Source organism: Bombina bombina, chromosome 2 (assembly GCF_027579735.1).
Source record: "Bombina bombina isolate aBomBom1 chromosome 2, aBomBom1.pri, whole genome shotgun sequence".
NCBI lineage: Eukaryota > Metazoa > Chordata > Amphibia > Anura > Bombinatoridae > Bombina > Bombina bombina.
This window is the reverse complement of record NC_069500.1, coordinates 819,437,438-819,460,593: the sequence shown is the minus strand read 5'-3', so window position 1 is coordinate 819,460,593 and position 23,156 is coordinate 819,437,438. Positions and strand designations below refer to the sequence as shown.

The 23,156-nt window shown below is 39.2% G+C and overlaps 1 protein-coding gene across 1 annotated transcript in view; it reads left to right on the top strand.

The window, feature by feature from the left end:
- The window catches only part of AMH (anti-Mullerian hormone), a 57,924-nt gene that overhangs the window by 33,405 nt on the left and 1,363 nt on the right, over positions 1-23,156 (top strand). Inside the window, exons 5-6 of the mRNA XM_053700100.1 lie at positions 2,632-3,119; positions 4,088-4,235. Coding sequence (XP_053556075.1) covers positions 2,632-3,119; positions 4,088-4,235 — 636 coding nt within the window. The remainder of the gene's footprint in view (positions 1-2,631; positions 3,120-4,087; positions 4,236-23,156) is intronic.

Below are 23,156 nucleotides of genomic sequence, written 5' to 3'. Positions count from 1 at the left end.
CTACCTAGAAGTCAGTTTCTGAGGGTGCAAGCATCGTATCGGATAAAGACAGACTAAACAGAAGGTTTAATGATATGGCCAGAAAATTTGAGGATAGAGGTTACCCATCAGTATTGGTTCAGGGAGAGCTTGCTAGAGTGCAGTTTCCAGTAGATTCACCACCAAAAAAGGAAAATAGGTGCTTAATAATGGTCACGGATCACAATAATCACAGTGGTGAAATAATAAAAACTGTAAGAATGCATTGGTCCATTTTACAGAGCTGCCACCCTGGTGTGGCTGAATTTGAATCACCTCATATGCCTGCTTTTAGAAGAAGAAGGAATCTTAGAGATGAGTTGGTTTACACTGACCTTGGTAGTGCAAAAATGTTGAAACAGAGCTACCTAAAAGAAAAAAAATCAGGGTTGTTATCCGTGCCTAAGATGTGGCAATTGTAATTTGATGATAAAGAGCCCTATTTTTGTTCATCCTCTTTTTTACACAAGGGGTTTATTATACGTGCAATACTAAATTTGATATTTATCTTATAAAATGCCCATGTGGAAGGATTTATATCGGGGAGACCACCCGCAGGGCCTGCAATAGAATTATACAACATAAAAGCAATATTAGATGCAAGAATCAAGAGACCCCTGTGTCTTGTCATTTTTTACAGTGTGGACACAATATTAGTCAAGTCCGTTTTCAGGTAATTGATGCAGTGCCACATCCTTGTGGGAGGAGGTGATAGAGAGTTGTTTCTCAAAAAGAAAGAGGCATTTTGGATATACAAATTGAATGCAATGCAACCCCAGGGTCTAAATAAAGAATTGGACTTTACCCTGTTCCTGTAACTACTTCTCTATGATTATATTTGCTTATAAAATTCCACAAGATATTGGTAACTCATATCTGTGAATATTTATGCTATTATATCTGTATATTTGTTTTTAATGTCTTACCTGCACTGTGTATAATTCAAATGTATATCTTGTGAATTACATTTTTGCAATATTGGGTAACCACTAGGTGGTGCTGTAGCAGAGTGTTGGTTTAACACCTGAGTGTAGGTGGGCCTATATAAGGACACACCATTTGTCTTTAGCTATGTATGATTAAGGGTTGTTTGCCCAAAATGTCACTCTTTTTAATCCAGGTGTGATGGAATAAAGATTTATCTGCTATAAGGTGCTGCCATTTGTGGATTTTTGATGATAAGGGGTTACAGCTCCCTTGTATTGGCGTGCACCTGACAGTAGTGCTGTGCTATTCGAGTGAGTTCAATATCACTTTTGGAGCCAGAATTGGCTACTTTATATGAAAACCTTGCAAAAAGATTCATATGCCCCTCAACGTTTAATGCTGGCACTGGGATCTTTTTTTTGTTTGTAAGAAGGATGGTCCCCTTTGACCTTGCATTGACTATTGCCAACTAACAAGTGTTTACGCTCAGCAAAAATATTTTCTAAAGTCGATGTTAGAGGAGCATATCATCTTGTATGCATATGTAAAGGAGACAAATGGAAGACCACATTCAGAACACACTATGGACATTTAGAATATTTAGTGATGCCTTTTAGGCTATGTAATGTCCCCACCACTTTTCAAGCTTTAGATAACAATATTTTCAGAGATCTGTTGGATACATGCATGGTGGTGTACCTAGATGACATTCTTGTACATTCACTTTCTTTAGAGGTAAATCAAAGAAATTTAACTATGGTTGTCTCTAGATTACGAGCTCACTGTCTGTAGGCAAAACTGGAAAAATGTACATTCTTTCACCCACTAGTATGCAAATGGTTCCTAAAAAATTCTTAGTGATTTAGGATTGGTCTTTCTTACGTGACAAAAAAGAGGCTCAGTATTTTATTGGCTTTGCCAATTTCTATCAGAAATTTGTTAGAAATTTTTCATAACAGATTATGCCTCTCACAGCTCTTAAACACTCCAATTAATAATTTATTTGGACATCAAAAGCTGAAACTGTTTTTAACAAGCTCAAGTTCACTAAGTCCCCATTATGGCTCATCCAGATCCTTTGCTGTCTTATATTGTGGGGGTTGTCCTATTGCCTTGCTCTTTAGACATCTAACGCCAACTGAAATAAACTATTAGTTTTTTTATGAGGATTATGATCTGTTAGCAGAACATCCTTTCAAAAAATATACAGACTAAAACATTTGGAATACCTTCATTCAGCTCGACGGTTACACCCCTGACAAGCTTGCTGGGCATTGTTCTTTTCTAGATTCCATTTACTTCTCACTTACTGGCCTGGGTATCATAATGGAAAGGGGTATGCCATGTTTCCTATTTATTCTCAACAGATATCTCTGAGACTCCTGAGTCAATTCTCCTATCACATTGTTTCTTTGCTACCCACTCTCTGTGGTCTCAAATTTAACGACTGCCTAAAGATCAAGCTGTTTCACCTGTAGAATTCCATTCTCAAAAGAAAGATGGAATGTACTTTTTTCAGGACAGATTATATGTATCTCCTCCTTTTTTACTGCATATACTATGTGTTGTTCATGATGCTCCACTGGCAGATCATCCAGGTATAGGCAAGACCACCCATCTACTACAGCAGCATTTCTGGTGGCCTGGCTTAAGGAATTAAGTTACTAAATATGTCTAATTTTGTAGCATTTGTGCCAGGACTAAGAAATCTGTATCAAGTGGCTGTGGTCTTCTTGTATGTTTATCTGTACCGTCTAAACCTTGTGCTTCAGTAGCCGTGGATTTCATTGTGGAATCGCCTTCTTCCTCTGGTCATAAAACTATACTCATAGTTGTTGATCGTCTAACCAAAATGGCACATTTTATTCCATTAGCCAACCTACATTCAGCTGCAGAGACAGCCTCAGCTTTCATCAAGGAGGTAGACTTCATGGAGTATAGCCCTGAGGAGAGCTCTTGGGAGCCTGTGGACCATCTGCACGCAGATGCCCTCATTTGGGCATTTAATTTGGCTCATCCAGATCGTCTGGGAGTTGTCCGGAGGCCCCCTTTTAGGAGGGGTAGCTGTCAGGTACCTTCCCTGCTGGGACGACGGGTGTTAGTCATCGGGTTAATTTGGCTCTGCAGCGTTCACTTCGTGTTCATGTACTACGCCTGTGTAAACATGTTTCCAGGTCAGGCAATTTGGCAGGTGTTCTGTCTTGTTCTCATATTCACTATGCTAGTGGTCGGTGTCATAGAATACTTTTCTTATGCACTTATACAGGTAAACGTACATGTTGCTCACCTGTTAATAGTCACGCTGCTTGGCCCTAACAAGTAGCGTCAGTCTGTCTTTGCATTGCTTGTTTGTTTAGCCAGTTTCCAGCAACCTGGTGCTTATTTCCTTCTTCTCAGTCTGTTCATATCTTGGTCTGACCTTGCAAGTCGCCTACCCTGACTTCAAACTTTTAAACGACTTTGTCTTGCCAGACACCTGCCCTCACCTTGAATTGTTTAATGAACTTACCTTGCCAGTCACCTGCCCTGACCTTAAATTGTTTAAGGACTTTGTCTTACCAGCCGTCTGTCCTGACCACGGATTATTTAACAACCTTGCTTTGTCTGCTGCCTGCTTTTCCCCTGACTTTTGCATCTCTGGCCCCTGTTGTTTCCAAGTATACTTTTGTCACAGTCACTTCCTGCATAAGGTGGAATCTCTCCACCTTATGCCAACCAGCAGCCAGGAATAGGGAGGGTGTACTTGAACACAATAGTGTCAGTGGCGTTCCTCACACCCATCCACATTTGGACTGGCAACATCATGAGTGATTTCACAGGCCCTTTCAGATTATGTCTGTACATGCATACCAGGTGAAAAATAAGAGCACATATACTTAGATAAAATAATGGTGACACCCAGAATCTTTAAACATTGTTCTGGTCAGTGTAAGTTTTTTTTCAGATATGCCTATACAATAATAACAATGTTAGTATACTAATTGCAGTTGTTGCTTTTGCTTATTTTTTAATGTCCTTCTTATTAACCATCTGATATCTACTGATATATAAAGATATTTCTACCAAAGCACATCCCACAATGGTCCATTATCCCATATTGTTTTCCTAATAGCTGTGGCTTTGTTATATGTGGCCCTTGCAGGATTTGTGTTATCAGACACAGAAACTCAACAGCTTCTATTTGGTATAGATGACAAATGCATGACCAAGATGAAACCAGCCCTGTTCATGATTGTTGGAAAAAGTGGACAGCCTGGTGCTTCTCTGCCCTTTGCGACACCCAGCTCCAGGTGCGTATATATAAAACTATAGATCGCTTTATATTTATTATAAAGAAATTGATTGTTCAAGCAGAAGTGGCATTACAATGATAGTAAATAATATGGATATGTTACTGAATTTAATTTAAAATTCTTATTTCAATGTAATCCGCATTCCTTTTTTTTTTTTAATAATGTTTGCTTTATAAAATAAAATTATTTTTATAATGTGTCCTTCACAGACCTTCTCTCCGCCCTCTTATATTTTCCAGTCTCAACTTCAGTGACATATAGCGGTCAGTGAAAGGCAGAGAAAAATATATGTGGGTGGAGAGTTAGTACATGACAAATAGCCTAATAACAAACATTTCACCCGATGATGGCTTCTGAACATTTATGCTATGGAGCGCCTGTAGTGCCGTACTTAAAAGACGCATTGAAAATAGCAAGCCATACAGCAATGCTTTCTATTGGTTGCCTTAGGGGAATTGTGCAAAAAAAAATAAAAAAAAAAAAATATATATATATATATATATATATATATATATATATATAATAGCAATGGGGGGTCAGCGGTGGACCGCAAGACTGGAGAGAATATAAAGTGGGCTTTTAACATTTTCCAGGAATGAAATGAAAATATTAAAGGGATTATATTAATTTAAACATGCTCTTTTTGATAGGAGTTTGTAATTAATCTTAGTTTACAATTGGTTTAAAGTGCTATCAAACTGAGATAATTTTTAATAATTTAAAGGGATAGCAAGGTCAAAACTGAAATGTGCATGGGTGCATTTCAGTTTTGAATATAAACATTTTTACAATATCATTCCATTAGCAAAAATACTCCTGGTAACAGTTATTACTGTTTTTTTAGCGGCATATTCTGTGAAGGCCTGTGCACCAGTATTCAAACACCACACCTTCTCAGAGAGTCAGCAGTTGCTTATATAACACAAAAGAAAATTTATGCTTACCTGATAAATTTATTTCTTTTTTGACACGAGTCCACGGATCATCATAATTACTAATGCGATATTCACCTCCTGGTCAGCAGGAGGAGGCAAAGAACACCACAGCAGAACTGTTAAATAGCTCCTCCCTTCCCTCCCACTCCAGTCATTCGACCGAAGTTAGGAAGAGAAAGGAAAAGCCAAGGTGCAGAGGTGTCTGAAGTTTACAATAACCCACAACCTGTCTAAAAAACAGGGCGGGCCGTGGACTCATTGTGTCAAAAAAGAAATACATTTATCAGGTAAGCATAAATTTTCTTTTCTTTTTTAAGACAAGATGAGTCCACGGATCATCATAATTACTAATGGGATTCAATACCCAAGCTAGAGTACACAGATGATATGGGAGGGACAAGACAGGTAACCTAAACGGAAGGCACCACTGCTTGAAGAACCTTTCTCCCAATAGTGGCCTCAGACGAAATAAAAGTATCAAATTTAAAGAACTTTGAAAAAAGTGTGAATAGAGGACCAAGATGCAGCCTTGCAAATCTGTTCCACAGAAGCTTCCTTCGTGAATGCCCATGAGGAAGCAACAACCCTCATGGAATGAGCCGCAACTCTCTCTGGAGGCTGCGGTCCAGCAGTCTCATATGTAATGGTACTCATTTTATCGACCTTGGAAGGATGAAGGGCTGAGTCGGCCCAGCCGGGACCTTTGGACAGGCTTTTGTAGTCAGGGCATTTTACCAACTGAGCTACCTCACTGGATATACTCTTCAGTCAAAAAGAAAGAGAAGTAGCCGTAGCTTTCTGTCTCTTACGTTTTCCTTAGAAAACCACAAAGAAAAGACTGACGAAAATCCTTAGACGCCTGCAGAAGAAAACATTAAGGCACGAACCATGTCCAGATTGTACAGATTTGTTCCTTCTGAGAAGAAGGATTAGGACACAAGGAAAGAACAACAATCTCCTGATTAATGTTCCGATCAGAAGTAACCGTAGGAAGAAATCCTAATGTAGTACAGAAAACTACCTTATCTGAATGGAAAATAAGTTATGGAGACTCATACTGCAATGCCGAGAGCTCTGACACTCTACAAGCATAGGAAATAGCAACAAGAAATACAACTTTCCAAGATAACAACTTAATATCTAAGAAATGCATAGGCTCAAACGAAGCCCCTTGAAGAAGTTTAAGAACTAAATTCAGACTCCCTGGAGGAGTAACTGGTTTGAACACAGGCCTGATCCTGACCAAGGCCTGACAAAATGATTGTACATCCGGAACATCTGCCAGATGTTTGTGTAACAAAAAAGATAATGCCGAGATTTGACCCTTTAGGGAACTAGTCGATAAGCCTTTCTCCAAACCTTCTTGGAGAAAATACAAAATCCTAGGAATCCTAACTCTACTCCATGAGTAGCCCTTGAATTCACACCAAAGAGAAAATAACGCCATATCTTATGGTAAATCTTTATAGTTACAGGCTTGCTAGCCTGAATCATGGTCTCTATGACCGAGTCAGAAAAACCCAGCTTAGACAAAATTAAGCGTTCAATCTCCAAACAGTCAGCCTCAGAGAAACTAGTTTTGGGTGAAAGAAAGACCCTTGAATTAGAAGGTCCTTCTCCAACGGAAGTCTCCAAGGTGGCAGCGATGACATGTCCACCACATCTACATACCAAATCCTGCGATGCCAAGCCGGAGCAAAGAAAATCACCGACACCCTCTCCTGTTTGATTTGAGCAATGACCTGAGGAAGAAGCGCAAACGGAGGAAAAAAAGGTATGCTAGACTAAAAAGTCTAAGGAACCACCAGAGCATCTATCCGTTCCGCCTGGGAGTCCCTGGACCTCAACCCGTATCTCGTGAGCTTGGCATTCTGTCGAGACGCCATGAGATCTAACTCTGGCTGACCCCATTGGAGAATCAGGTTGGAGAACACACTTCCGGATGGAGTTCCCACTTCCCCAGATGAAAGGTCTGCCTGCTCAGAAAGTCTGCCTCCCAGACCCCTGGGATATGGATCGCGACAGATAGCAATAATAGGCCTCCGCCCACTGAAATATCTTGGCTACCTCGGTCATCGCTAAGGAACTCCTCGTTCCTCCCTGACTGATGTAAGCCACTGAAGTTATGGAACCTGATAAACTGGACCGAGGCTAACTGAGGCCAGTCCAGAAGAGTATTGAAGATCGCTTTCAGCTCCAGAATGTCTATAGGAAGAACAGACTCTGACTGAGTCCAAACTGCCCAAGCCCTTAGGGAACTCCAGACTGCTCCTCACCCTAGAAGGCTGGCGACCATTGTCACAATCACCCAAGAAGGTCTGCGAAAGAAAGTCCCCTGGGAAAGATAGTCCAGAGACAACCACCATGGAAGAGAATTGCCACCCTCAGCCCAATTACCTCCATGCACTGAACCACTAATGGCCATAGAGTGTGCTGAAGAACAAGACAAGTATCAATAATCTTTGATTTCCTGACTTCTGTCAGAAAAATATTCATTGATAGGGAATCAAACATAGATCCCAGAAAATTACCTTAATTTTAGGACTCTTTCCCCGGTTTACCTTCCACTCGTGAGAACGCAGGAAGGATAACACCATGTCCGTGTACAAACCTGTTTGATGTAACGAAATCGCCTGGACTGGAATGTCAACTAAATATGGTGCTGCAATGCACCATGAAAATTCTGTAAGCTGTGGCAAGACCGAAGGAAAGAGCCACAAACTAGAAGTATTTGTCCAGAAAGGCAAACCATAGGAACTTGTTATGATCCCATAGATGGGAACATGCAGATACCCGTCCTTTAAACACGTCAGAAGGATGGCACAAATAGATTCCACCTAGAGGGAAGGTACTGTTTAGATTCTGGAAATCTAACACTGGTCTGAAGGTTCCCTGCTTTTTGGGAACCACAACCAGATTGAAAAAAAAAATCTCAGACCCTGTTCCTGAACCGGAGTTATCACTCCCAGGGAGAAGAGGACTCCTACCTAATGAAAGGAACCCATTCTCCTATCTGGTTCCAGATAAAGTATATATATATATATATATATATATATATATATATATATATATATATATATTAGGTAGGTACTTGTAAAGCTCGGCTAATCACCCATAAGGGTCTCAAGACGCTGCTCATTTTATTGACCTTACTGGAAATCAAACCTGCAACCCTTGGGGTGCTACCAAGCTCAGCCACAGTGCCTATCTAGTATGCTGAGCTATCTGCCCTAAGCCCTATCTGTCCGGATAGACAACGTATGAGCTAGTATGCTGCCGCAAAAGATAGCAATACCCAACCTGGGAAGTCATCTTGAGCAAACTCACTACCCAAATATCTATGGGATCCTGAAAGGGAATAGCTATCCTTTATAGGGATAGAAGTATCCTGGTCAGTATGGAAACTGACTTCCAAGACTCCCTGAGAGGTCTTCTAATAAAAACCTCTCTGTCAATATAGGAAATGTAAATAAATGGGTTATACCCATTAACTCTCATTTCCTAGTACCACTTCTTGGTACCACATAAAGTTAAAAACGACCAAAAAGTCGTTCCAGAGTAGCTAAAAACTCCTTAGTAATAACGGAGAAGAGCTAGCTTAAACCTGAAGATACTACTTCAGTATCAGCGTGAGGAATCATACCGTCAGAACTGAGATCTTACCCTCATATACTACCAAAGTATCCCCTTCCTCATGAAACTTTGCGGCGAACCACTAAGATAGTATTAAAGGCTGAGTGGACCTAGCCAGGATCGAACCTGCATTAGCACGATGAGCTATCTGTCTGGCTTTTTGACAGAAAACCTCACTCACTGAATATTTAGTCTTCCTCTTGCGCTCTCCCTGCAGCATGGGAAAAGCCGACAACACACCTGATAAGCACAGAGGGAAACAATGTCTTGCAAGATAACTCCAAGAGGAGTCATGAAGGAAGCGCAGGGCACTGGATGAAAGGATGCTAAGTTTTTAGGACACTTGAGGAGAAGACTGCAAAAAATATTGAACATTGTCCGAATGCTTCTGCAAACATCCGAGTCAATTTTAGCTCTAAAATTTTTTTTTTGTAAAAAAAACCTCTTAATACATGGGGAACGGAAAGTCTTTGGCAGTTCTACAGAAGTATCAAGACATCAAGAAGTATCAAGACATGTGTAAATAACATCCTTATTCACTTTTTATTAAATAAAACTGATCATCACAAAAATTACTGTGACTTTAAATGATAAAGGAAACTCCTAACCTTGTCCCCTTAACATTGTATATACTAATAAGCCTCTTGGACCTTGTTGAATTAACAATCTGTTTATTAAAAACGGATAGTACTGTCACTTTAATTGTTAAATACATTGTTTTATTTTTAACAAAGAAGATTCCCTTAGATATAAGAAATTTAAATTATGTAGGGCATCATCCAGACATCGGATGAACACAAGCACATAGTCACCCTGACTACTGAAGCCTAAATTTGATATAGCGAGTCAAGCCTCTCTGCTGTATTACACAACACAGCACAGACCGCAATCAAAGATCACACTGGTACAAGACTCGTCAGGATTTGAACTTGGCCCTTACTGTGTGTGAAGCCCCTCTGCTGCATGATCACAATGCAGCCGCCAAGAAGGTATCCGTAGCAAACAATATACTGACGGTTTATGAGAAGCCTGTCTGCAGCATCGACTTTCAACGCAGCAGAGAAGGCAACCGCAACACCCAAAGTTATAGTGTAATAAAAGCCTCCGCTGCATAGACACAGTGCAGCTACGAAGGCATACGCAGAACTCTCTTCAGAGAGTACCTCACTCTGAGCCCCCGGGAAGGAAACAATGGCGCGTAACTTAGCCCCGCCCATCGTGGGCGTCTCCAGCTAACTCCCGGGCGGCAAAAAGAAAAAACAGAAGCCGCGCTCTGAAAAGTTATAAACACTGACATGCAACATGGCAATACTAAATAACCTCCCGGTCGGCTACTAATATAAAACAAGCCAACGGAGCTAGCATAGCAGCTAATCTGCTTACCCCTAAACATGAACAAAAACAGGTTAAACCTACCAGACAGCTGCAAAGTAAAACAAGCCGTTGGGAGTTGCAAATATGCTCAATTATAAAAAACAGAGCCACTTCCCCACGTCCTCGAGTGCCTGCATTCCCTGCCATAGGGTGCTAAATTTTTCTGTGTATGTAATCTCTCCCAGAAAAAGGACTTTAGCACTTACCTTACCTTAGAAATCTGCCCGGCAGGAGGGCAGTCCACCCGGCTTGTGAGGTCCTCTTCCTCACATTGGCCTGTGGAACAAAAAAAGTACTGAGTATATTCTCTTCCCTCAGACTTTTACAAGCAGGGCAGCAAACCATGTATGTGAGGCGCAGTGAGAATTATGTCCCACAAGTTCCCATTGCTCTAAAGCCACTAAAAGCTCTACTGAAGAGACTGATAAGGACTACGGCTACACCCTAGAACAAAGCAGCACTCTCTGGCACTACTTTAAAATAATAAACACTTGATTAAAGAATCTATACTAACACCTCACTTTACCTCTAACTATCACTAACGTAGCCAAAGAGAATGACTGGGGTGGAGGGAAGGGAGGAGCTATTTAACAGCTCTGCTGTGGTGCTCTTTGCCCTCTCCTGCTGACCAGGAGGTGAATATCCCATTAGTAATTATGATGATCCGTGGACTCATCATGTCTTAAAAAAGAAATTAAGTTTTCACTGACAATACACATCACCGCCAGTTCTTTGAGAAGGTGTGATGTTTTAATGTTGGTGCACTGGACACTTACATCATATGTGCATATGCCACTGAAAATTTGTATTTTTACTGGGATTGGTTCTATAATAGGTGTAGTACTAAAGTGTCTTTTAATAGTATGAATTAGTTATAGTTTTTAGTAGATGAGGAAAATAATAACAAACAATTTCATTCTAAACCACAATTATAAATGCTTAAAGGGACACTGTACCCAATTTTTTTCTTTTGTGATTCAGATAGAGCATGCAATTTGAAGCAACTTTCAAATGTACTCCTATTATCAAATTTTCTTCATTCTCTTGGTATGTTTATTTGAAAAGCAAGAATTTAAGTTTAGATGCCGGCCCATTTTTGGTGAACAACCTGGGTTGTCCTTGCTGATTGGGCAGCACCAATAAAAATTGCTGTCCATGGTTCTGAACCACAAATTTGCTGGCTCCTCAGCTTAGATGCCTTCTTTTTCAAATAAATATATCAAGAGAACGAAGAAAAATTGATAATAGAAGTAAACTAGAAAGTTGCTTAAAATTGCATGCTCTATCTGAATCACAAAAGAAAAAATTTGGGTACAGTGTCCCTTTACGATATTCCAAATGTGCTAATATTTATCTTAAAATAATTCTACAAACAGAAGCCTCTTTTAATACTATGTGTACTGCTTATCACCTGGATGATGTCATTTCTAGGGACAGTAAATACCTTGTAATTACTATTGTGTTGCTATAGAATAACATATCAGCCAAGTCTAAAGGCTCGATTACGAGTGGAGTGCTAACAGTTATGCAACATCAGAGTATTGGTTAACTGTTTTGCAAAACTAAAAAAGTGTCACAAAACACATTAAAAATACATAGCAAAGTATAGTTAGACTCATAATAACACCATCTATTAAAAATGATTAAAAAATATTGCACAAAGTTATAAGGGTTCAAATATATGAGGTCTTAGGTGTTAAAAAAAAGGGCTTTAACACCGGCCACTTTGTTAAGTATACCATGCTAGTACCGGGTTGGACCCACTTTTGCCTTCAGAACTGCCTTAATTCTTCGTGGCATAGATTCAACAAGGTGTTGGAAACATTCCTCAGACATTTTTGTCCATATTGACAGGATAGCATCGCGCAGTTGCTGCAGATTTGTTGGCTGCACATCCATGATGTGAATCTCCCATTCCACCACATCCCAAAGGTGCTCTATTGGATTGAGATCTGGTGACTGTGGAGGCCATTGGAGTACAGTGAACTCATTGTCATGTTCAAGAAACCAGTTTGAGATGATTTGAGCTTTGTGACATGGTGCATTATCCTGCTGGAAGTAGCCATCAGAAGATGGGTACACTGTAGGTCTATATAAATTAAAAGAAGACTCATTTATTTACAGCACATTGAAGGGCTGGAGAAATTCCCTTGCAAGGAGCTGGATTCTGACTTTATCGGAGTGAGTATATTGCACTCATTTTTTATTGGGTTAATTTCCACATACACAAGTGAAGTTTTCTCATCCTCAGCAATCTTTGAAAGTTTTTGATCACTGAATAAGAAGAAGAATCAGGACCTGCTACTCAATTTCTAAACTCTACTTATCTTAAACAGTCCCCTGGGAGAGACTGGAAGAAGGCAGTGGTCCGTCCAGAGAGGAGTATTGTTTCTTACCATTCTATACAGTTATTTTTTAAGATCTAAATAATCTGTATTGAGCTTGTTTTGTAATAAAGAGATGGACATGGTCAACAACAATACTCAGGTACGCAGTGGCGTTTAAACGATGCTCAATTTTTACCAAGGGGCCCAAAGTGTGCCAAGAAAATATTCCCCCACACTATTACACCACCACCAGCCTGAACCGTTGATACAAGGCAGGATGAATCCATGCTTTCATGTTGTTTACGCTAAATTCTGACCCTACCATCTGAATGTCGCAGATGAAATCGAGACTCATCAGACCAGGCAATGTTTTTCCAATCTTCTATTGTCCAATTTTGGTGAGCCTGTGTGGATTGTTGCCTCAGTTTTCTGTTCTTAGCTGACAGGAGTGGCACCCGGTGTGGTCTTCTGCTGCTGTAGCTTATCTGCTTCAAGGTTCAATGTGTTGTTCATTCAGAGATGGTATTCTGAATAACTTGCTTGTAACGAGTGGTTATTTGAGTTACTGTTGCCTTTTTATCATCTTGAACCAGTCTGTCCAGTCTCCTCTGACATCAACAAGGCATTTTCGTCCACTCAACTGCCGCTTACTAGATATTTTCTCTTTTTCGTGCCATTCTCTGTAAACCCTAGAGATGGCTGTGCATAAAAATACCAGTAGATCAGCAGTTTTTGAAATACTCAGACCAGCCGTCTGGCACCAACAACCATGCTACGTTCAAAGTCAATTAAATCCCCTTTCTTCCCCATTCTGATGCTCGGTTTGAACTTCAGCAAGTTGTTTTCCCCACGTCTAGATGCCTAAATGCACTGAGTTGCTGCCATGTGATTGGCTGATTAGCAATATGTGTTACTAAACAATTGAACAGGTGTACCTAATAAAGGGGCCAGTGAGTGTATATGTGTGCACATATGTATTTATATATTTACAGACATATATACACATAAATATGTACCTATATATATATATATATATATATATATATATATATATATATATATATATATATATATAAGTGCATTGGAGCCCTTTGCAGTCAAGTAGATGAAAACATGTTAAAGCATATTTATGAATGGCCGCACCACACTAAATCTCCTGGACCAGCTATAATGGAGCTCTCTCCCAGGCGTTCAGAGTGCGATATTGAGGCTGGGATAATACCCGAGAATAACACCGGACCTCGCAGTCACCTTGTATGTGCGTTAAATAGCACTTGAAGACCCTGATGTGACTTACGTTGTAGGCCACAAACAAGGCGCACCTCGATTACAGACCTCGCTTTGCGAGGCAAGGAGGCCCTCAAATGCAGAGCTCAGCAGGGTAAAGAAACCTACCGGAATTCAGCTTAGAGGCTTTTAGTTCCCCTGGAGATAACGGATAGTAATCCAGAGCTTGCCCGACATGATAGTCTGGTGAATGTCACACCTTCTCTACGGATCGCCATCTTCGGGGTAAGAGAATATGACAGATTTGCTTACTTAATGTTAAGACTTCTATACATAGCCCCAAGCATCTAAACCATGATATGCTAGCACTTTTCAATACAGCTGCAACTTTTGCAATGACACTGCTGAGATGAACAACATTACTTAAGTTTCAAAAGACATTTTGGTACAAATAATCATTCCTCAATCCAACTGCCTTTATTGTCTGCAACTCTATAAGCAGCTTGATTGTACTTTCAACAGTCTTATTTCATCTTGCACTCATTACATGCTTTAAACACTCGGAGCCCTTGCATTAAGACATGTATTGTTCAGTCTAACTTCTAAAGACAAGGGGTGAAAAAACAAAGGTCAGGGGAAAAAGGAAATCGTTTCTTCTCGCCCTGCAGTTTACCAACACTTTTTGATCTACTACGTGCACTGGATTTTCACATTAATCAGGCATTTTACTTTGCAGCACCAGCACCAATACTGATCTCCATATTTAGACAAGGGGCCTTAATCCTGATAACATGCCAAATGTAAAGCCTCTTAGATCGTCAAACCTATTTTAAAGGACTATATCTAAAAGACTTCCTTCTCAACTCAAGCCCTGGTTAAGTATATAAGTATATATGGATAAAATACATCTACCCCGCACGCCTGTTGGAATACTCAGACTACAAAATGGCGCTGCGAAGAAACTCTAAAATGGAAAAGAGTTTAAAATCCAGTAACACTACCAACACAGTGAACACTTTTTTTAGGAGGGCAGACAGACAGATCAAAGAAGAGGTTTCTCAAGTCGGTAGCGATGAAGAATCCATGTCTGATAACCTAGACGCCTCTCTGGCGCCTTCAACCTCGCCTAATTTACTTGGGCAAGCTACCAATAAACCAGTGGCTTTAAAGGCAATGGAAGCCCTTATAAATCAAGTAAAGTCTTGGATCAAATCTGAATGTGCGGACTTGAAAAAAGATATAAACTAATTAGGTCACTGTGTAAAAATATTAGAAGATGATAGAGAGGAACTAACCAAAGAAATGTCTGACATGTCTCATTCCATTGAATCACAACAAGCTCAGATCACTGATTTAGAAAACAAACTGGATGATATAGAAAATAGAACGCAAAGGAAAAATCTCCAATTCCGTGGGGTGCCTGAATCAGTAAGCAGAGAAGATATCCCTGATCATCTGCAAAACTTGTTTCAATCACTGGCTATCGCCAATAAACGGGTAATTGAGGAGATACCCCTTGAAAGGGCTCATCGCGCTCTATGCCCAAAGCCTAAGGATAATCAGTCCCCCAGAGACATTATTGTGTGCTTCCAAAGCTACAGAGATAGAGAAAAGATTTTCCAGTTAGCCAGAGCACAACCTTCCTTCTATTTTATGGGCGCTAAAATCCAAATGTTTCAGGATCTTTCAGCATGTACGCTGCAACTTAGAAGAGAGTTTGCCTTCTTTACTAATCACCTACGCTCACTAAAGATACCTTATAGATGGGGTTTCCCCGTGTCATTTCAAGTCATTAAAGATGGGAAACGCCATGACTGCCATAACCCCACCAGCATACCTGACTTTTGTAAGCAACTCAACCTGCCTCTACCAGAAGTATTTGAATCTTCAAGGTTAAAAGACACATCATTACCTGCAAAACTGCAAAGGAAACGATGGTCTGAGATGGCTGGCAAGCAGGCCAAAAAGAGACAAAGTCCTGATCCATCTAATTCACTGGACACCTCCTGATCTTTCATAAGGTGGTCTACATTCTTCGGGTTTAGTGAGTATCGAACGCAGGGTACCTCTACCCTGAAATATGTACTAATTGCCTTGAAACTGACTCTCACACTAAGAGACTACTGTTTAAATTTGCTCATGAATGATGGGACTAATTGCTCTCCTTGTCATTAAGACAAATTTGATGTTAATGAGCATTTATCGTTTATTTCAATTTAACCTGCTTAGATTGCATTTGTCATAAGATTAGTAACGCTGTTGCTGAAATGAAAATTAAGTTGATTTAACTTGCACTATGTTTTCCCCAAAATCTTGAGAGAAATTACTATTAGGGCTTGTTCTGTACCGTACTTTGTTGATATGGAATAACCTTTTTGCTCATTCAAGGTTTTAGATGTTTTGCTTGTATTAATACTATGATACGACTTAGGCTGCATAGTATTATATCCCTCAAACAAAGCTCCTGTATGTATGTATTAACTAATACTTTTGTAAATGTGCCTTTTGGGGAGGGCTCCGTTGGGCTGTACTTCCCCCTGTTGTTTTACTTCTTTACCTACCTACCATTCTTTCACTTTCCTGTTGGATTAAACTCTGTCAGATACTTTTTCTCCCTCCCTTTTCTCCTACTCCCTTCCTCATCTTGAACCTTCCCTCCTATTTTTTCCTTCCTCCTCAGTTTAAGTTATTGTTTGTTTATTTAAGTTTAAGTAGTGCTTACCCTCAGTACAGAGTATGAGGCCTAATTATCAAAGGTCTTTTGGACCTGATCCTTCAGTGCGGATCAGGTCCGCAAGACCTCGCTGATTGCGGAGAGCAATGTGCTCTCCGTATTCAGCATTGCACCAGCAGCTCACAATCGGCCACCAGCAGGGAGGTGTCAATCAACCCGATCGTACTCGATCGGGTTGAATTGTGGCAATTCCTGTCCGCCTGCTCAGAGCAGGTGGACAGGGTTATGGAGCAGCAGTCTTTAGACTGCTGCTTCATAACGGCTGTTTCTGGCGAGTCTGAAGACTTGCCAGAAACACGGGCCCTCAAGCTCCATACCGAGCTTGATAAATGGGCCTCCATACCTCAATAGCAGCAGTGATAGTTTCTACCAGCTCCATCCAAAACACATAAAACACCTAACACCTTCTATTTTAATTAGGCATCCATGGCACATCATCCTACAGCAAGCCATTTTAAAATCGCCTCACGAAACGTTAAAGGCTTTTTATCCCCACAAAAACGTTCCATAGCATTTCATTTCTATAAAAAACAAATTGATGTCATAAAAATGTTCCCCAAGGTAAAGCCCCCGGACCCAGATGGGTTCACTCTTAAATTTTATCACCTGTTTAAAACCCACCTGAGCCCTCATCTTCTAACAATGTATAATTCACTAGACCATGATTGCCATCTATCCCAGTCTCTATTGGAAGCTACAATAACTGTTATTCGAAAGCCAGGAAAAGATGTGGAACAAGTCTCTAGTTATCGCCCAATATCCTTGATAAATATTGACATTAAGCTGGTAGAGAGGCCAAGGACAATACTATTTGTGTCCTACAAACCATATTTCTCCCCTGTTATTTGCCCTGACATTGGAGGTACTGACAGCTAGGGTTAGAAATGATAATCGAATTGAGGGCACAACTTTCGGTTTGTCCCAACAAAAATGTCTGCTCTATGCGGACAATATCATATTTACGATACGTTCTCCGTCCACCTCACTGCCAGCGCTGCTCGTAGAACTTGAGGGCTATAAGAAAGTTTCCAATTTCTCTGTTAATATGGAGAAATTAAGTTAATGCCTCTTCATATTTCAGAAGAAGAAACCAGATTTATCACGACACACACTGCTTTTCAGATCACAAATAAAATACGTTACCTAGGAATAGACATTTCCCCTAACCAGTCGGACTTGTTTGACCTCAATTATATCCCTCTACAAAAGAAATCCCAATCCTCTCTCGAGACATAACCAAGGCCATCTCTTTTATATCTGTTTCAGGTCCTCCCTTTTAATATTCCTTACGATTATTTAATACAACAACAAAGACTGTTTGATTCTTTTATTTGGGCTCAGAAATGTACTAGAGTGACCAAAAATACCTTATACCTTGACAGAGAACATGGCGTTTTGGGTGCCCCAAATCTTACTGCCTATTTAAGGGCAGCTCACTTAGCGCGAATAGTTGCATGGAAACATTCCAATCCCGAGAAGCCTTGGGTACAGTTAGAATCCTCCTTAATTGGTGGATATAATCTTGGAGATTTATGTTGGACCACATCCAAATACAGACCCCCAGAAGCTAATACAAACTATTATGTTGCACCTACATTGAAAGTTTGGGATAAAACCCTTGCCTCAGATAAACTGATCTCGTCCATACCATCCCCCCTAACTCCTCTCCTTAATAACCCTCTTCAATTGCATCCACACTCCTTACAAACCCTGACAATTGCAAACTCTCCCTCCAATGTTCCAGCACACCTGGTACTAAATATAGGCCAAATACACTTGCAATTGGAACTCTCCCAACTACTAGGCCCTCCATTTCACCTCTGGTACCCCTATCTACAATTAAGGCATGCCATAGTAAATAGTCCCTTTACAGAGGACCTTACCAGACCTCTTAATCCTTTTGAAACACTGTGCACAACCCCCTCTATGATTAGAACTCACAACTCCATAATATATAACTTACTTAGAGGCTCCTTCCCCATCAAACAACCCTCAGTTTTATCTAAATGGGAAAAAGAACTTGATATCACCCTAACAGAAGCCGAATGGAGCCATATTTTTATGGAAACCAAAAAACAAAAATCATTCCTCTCATTAGTGTTTGCAGAGATGAACTACAAGCTACTATCCAGATGGTACCTAACTCCACATTGACTCCATAGTATATTCCCTAACTCCTCCTCTCTATGTTGGAGGAATTGTGGTGGAACGGGAACTTTATTGGTGGTCATGCCCACTTTTACAAACATATTGGAAAGATATCACTAAATGCATCAACGCTACATTAGGGTTTACTATTACGCTCTCTCCTAGTATAATTTTGTTAAATGACACTCCCCCTATTTCTTGCATATACAGAAGAAAGCTATTTCGGTGCTTCCTTAATTGTGCCTTACCTAGGCCTCCATTACATATGCAGCGTCGCCCGTAAAAGCCGGCGACGCCAGATTTTACGCGATTTTGGTATTACATATACGGCGTAGCATACAAGTTACGCGCGTATATTTCATCCTTCAGACATATTTTTTTTACCCATAGACTAACATAGAACAGACGCGCAATTTGGTATACAATATACAGCGTAAGGACTTACGCGCGCAGAATTCAGAAAATCTACTCCATTCTTATCTTGCCACAAATTGCAGGCGCAGGAACCCTTGCACTGACTAAAAAAGCAACGTAACTCCCTGGAAGCCTTAACAAACACATACATTTAAGCAGCATCTCAAGGTTAGAGGGACAGTATACTATGATATTATTTTTTTAAGGTTTATTTGTGTATTTGAAATAGTTTGAAGGCACAACATAATCAAATGGATTGAGCTTGTAGGTACTTTATCACATTGTGGACATATACTTGCTTATTTACTTTAAATTTCTTCTCAAAACAATCAACAATACTTGGAGGAGAGAACAATGGGAAATCATAATTGTATTACCTTCATCTCTTTATATATGGGTTTATATATGAATTTTGAATAGCGTAATTACGTGGCACATTTTTATATGAAATCGCGGTTCATTTTTACGAATGTTAGCCTAATTTGCATAAAACTACTCTTTATTGACACTTTCCGTGGACAAAATACTGGTGTAAGTTATTTGCTACGACTAAAATGTGTATTTGCGCACATTTCAGAAGATCGCTAGTTTGTCCTACTTACGCCAGTTTAGCATCTAACGGCGCAGTATATGTAATACCCCGATGTGCAAGGTGAAATTACGTCGAAACCTGCGCCGTATATGTGATCGCGCCCCTAGATTCTGGAAGTCAACACAAATTCACAATTTCTCCATGTGGTTAAGAGAAATATACCATATTTTATCTTTAGAAAAAATACACTACACCTTCATAGGTAAACAAGATGTTATTGATGACATCCTTTATATTTGGAAACAAAGGACGTCATAACTTTGGTTTGTTGTCTATAAAATGTTAGCTTTGAAAATGTGAAATATAATGTTGCTTGCTCTTAGCCACGCAATAAAAATATCTGAATTGTCTAGCCAAATGTTAACTGTTATGGTAATATGTAAACTCTTCCCTATGGATGGGTCTCTTATAAGAATACTGTTCTTCTACTCCACGGAAAATCATCTCTCTGTGTTGATTTCTGTTATCATAAAATGCTGATATCCTTCTTTGTAATCACTCACTTAACAATTGTATTATCACTGCTGTTCTGTTAGGAAAAAAAACATATGTATAGCTACACTTGTTTGAAAATACAATAAAAACAGTTGAATAAAAAAAAAGCATATTTATGTAATATTAGTTTTTAATAAAGTGTTATACTGTGTATTAACTGTAAATATTTCACATTCCAATGTTTTGCACATAGTGAAATATGTTCTATGTATTTATAAATAGATATTCCTATACATATCTGTATTTATCTATACCTACTGTATATATAATTATATATATATATATATATTGTACCAAAATATCTTCAGCTATATGTAGAAATATGTATTTATGAATAAATAGAACATATTCTAACTAACATAAGTGAAGAACATTGAAATGTGAAATATTCATATTTTCATGTCGGGTTAGCACACTTGAGAATATGCAATCGGGTTAGCGCACGAGTAGGGTGTTAGTTTTTCCCCCCATTCACTTCTATGGGGGAAAACGTTAACACGTTTGCGATATTCTAACCAGCTTTTTGCACATGAGTGAAAAGTTTTTACTTTCAACTTGTAATACGATCGCTACCCAACGTGAGCAAAAAGCTTACTTACTAGCAGAGTTAGTGTGCTAGCGGGTGTATAAATACCGCTTCACTTGTAATCTGCCTCTAAATTTGTAGTCATTGTGTCCTTGTGTGCTGAGTGCGTCACAAATATATCAAAATCTCGCTGCAGAAAAGATATTGCCTAAAACTTCAAACAGAAGACAGCACTCACAATTTAAATTAGGCACGGAAAAACACAGCTACCATTTTCATCAGTTAATGCATGAAATACATTTTCCAACCTCTTGTAACTTTATAAAAACCAGATCATTATTTCATCAATGTTTGATGGTCCAAAATACAGAAAACGAATAATGTTTAAAGTCATGTAGACATGATAAGGGCCTTTAAAAGAGCATTGAAACACTGTCTTTTTTTAACTTATAAAAAGTTACAAAAGGCTGGAAAACTGATAAACACTGATATGACATTGCCTTACAAAATACATATAAACTGCCCTGCCAAACACAACAAGTCAGATTACAAGTAGCGCGTGGGTTGTGATAATCTAACGTCACATCCGAGTTAACTTACGCTTGTATTACAAGTTGAAAATAAACGTGTTTACTTGAGTGCAATCTAAATTTTCACAAGTCGAGTGAAGATGATGGGGTCGATTTATTATGCAGCGGATGCTACTGTTTCTGCTCAAGCCTTTCCGGCTCACCGGAAACATAAGTTAAGAAGCAGCGGTCCGCCACCTCTGAGGTGGAAGACTGCAATCGGATGTGCTGGCCGTGAATGTGCAGGGGGCAGCATTGCACAAGCATTTCACAGCATACGCTGTCGGCATTAATCAATGTCGGGCGGACATGTCCGTCCGACAATTGACAAATCTACCCCTAGGAGCATATTTATCAAGCTCCGTATGGAGCTTGATGCCTTGTGTGTCAGGCGATCCTCCAGGCTCACCGGAAACAGAAGTTATGAAGCAGCGGTCTAACCGCTGCTCCATAACCTGTCCGCCTGCTCTGAGGCGGCGGACAGATATTGCCAGAAATCAACCCGATCGAATACGATCGGGTTGATTGACTTCCCCTGCTAGCGGCCGATTGGCCTCGCATCTGCAGGGGGCAGCATTGGTGCCGAGAGCGTATGCTGAGCGTATGCTGTCAGCATTTATCGATGTGCAGCGGACATGATCCGCAATATCGGATCATGTCCGCTCGCACAATAATAAATAGGCCCCCTAGTGTAAAGAGTAAGAGTTAAAAAAAATGTGCACCAAACACAACATAAATACATTAAAATAAGGTGCAGCGCTCATATATACACTATCTAATAAAATTATTTATATAAATCTTCATTAAAATATTTTATAAGGATTAAAAAGTTATATTGTATATGACAATGTTTTTGAATGGATATGGTTATAATGTGTGTATATATATATATATATATATATATATATATATATATATATATAGTATATACAAGTAGAATCCTAGAAAAGAACTTCAGGAAGCTCTGGGTCCACTAGCGCTCCAGATAAGAGGTTAAATAAATAAACCTCAAATAATAAGAATAACAGATTATTAATTCTGTGGATGCAAGAGACTGCAGCCCACCTAGAGCGAAGGTAGATTCTCTATATCACCCCTCTAAATAAGAAATAGAAAAAAGGAATAAAAGCGCCTACCTTTTATTCCTTTATATATATATATATATATATATATATATATATATATATATATATATATATATATATATATATATATATATATATGTTTAAATATGTGTACGGGTGTATGTGTGTGTATATATATATATATATATATATATATATGTGCATATATATGTATAAACGTGTATTTATGTATTTATATATGTATATACATACATATATACACATATAAACATATATATATACACAGGCATATACATATACACACACACACATAGTAGAAAATGTTCTTAGTATTTTAAATATATATTTCTATATACATCTATACCTGTATATTTTCATATAGATATATAGGTATAAATATATATATATATATTTATTTAAAAATAAAAAAAATTCTATGTGAAGAACATTAGAATGTAAAATATGCATAACTACCTGCTAGTTTAGTGCTGTAGGTCTAATGAGGTGTTGGATTAATGCACGAGCGATAAGTATTAGAAATGTGCGATTCGTTTCGGATCGATTCGGAAATTTGGCCGAATTCGTAAAATTCGGGATTCGGATCGATCGGTCTAATACACAGCACATCCCACCTAACACTTACCGAAATTCCGAATTTCCGAATCGAACCGAATCCAGACGAATTTATTTGAATCCGAATGAATCCGAAACGAATTGATTCAAATTTTTCTGAATTCGAATCGATCCGAACCAAAATTCGAAAAATCCGAATGGAACCGAAACAAATTTTTTCGCCATGCACATGTCTAATAAGTATTAGTTTTTTTTTATTTTTAATGCCCGCTCCATTCATGCTCCA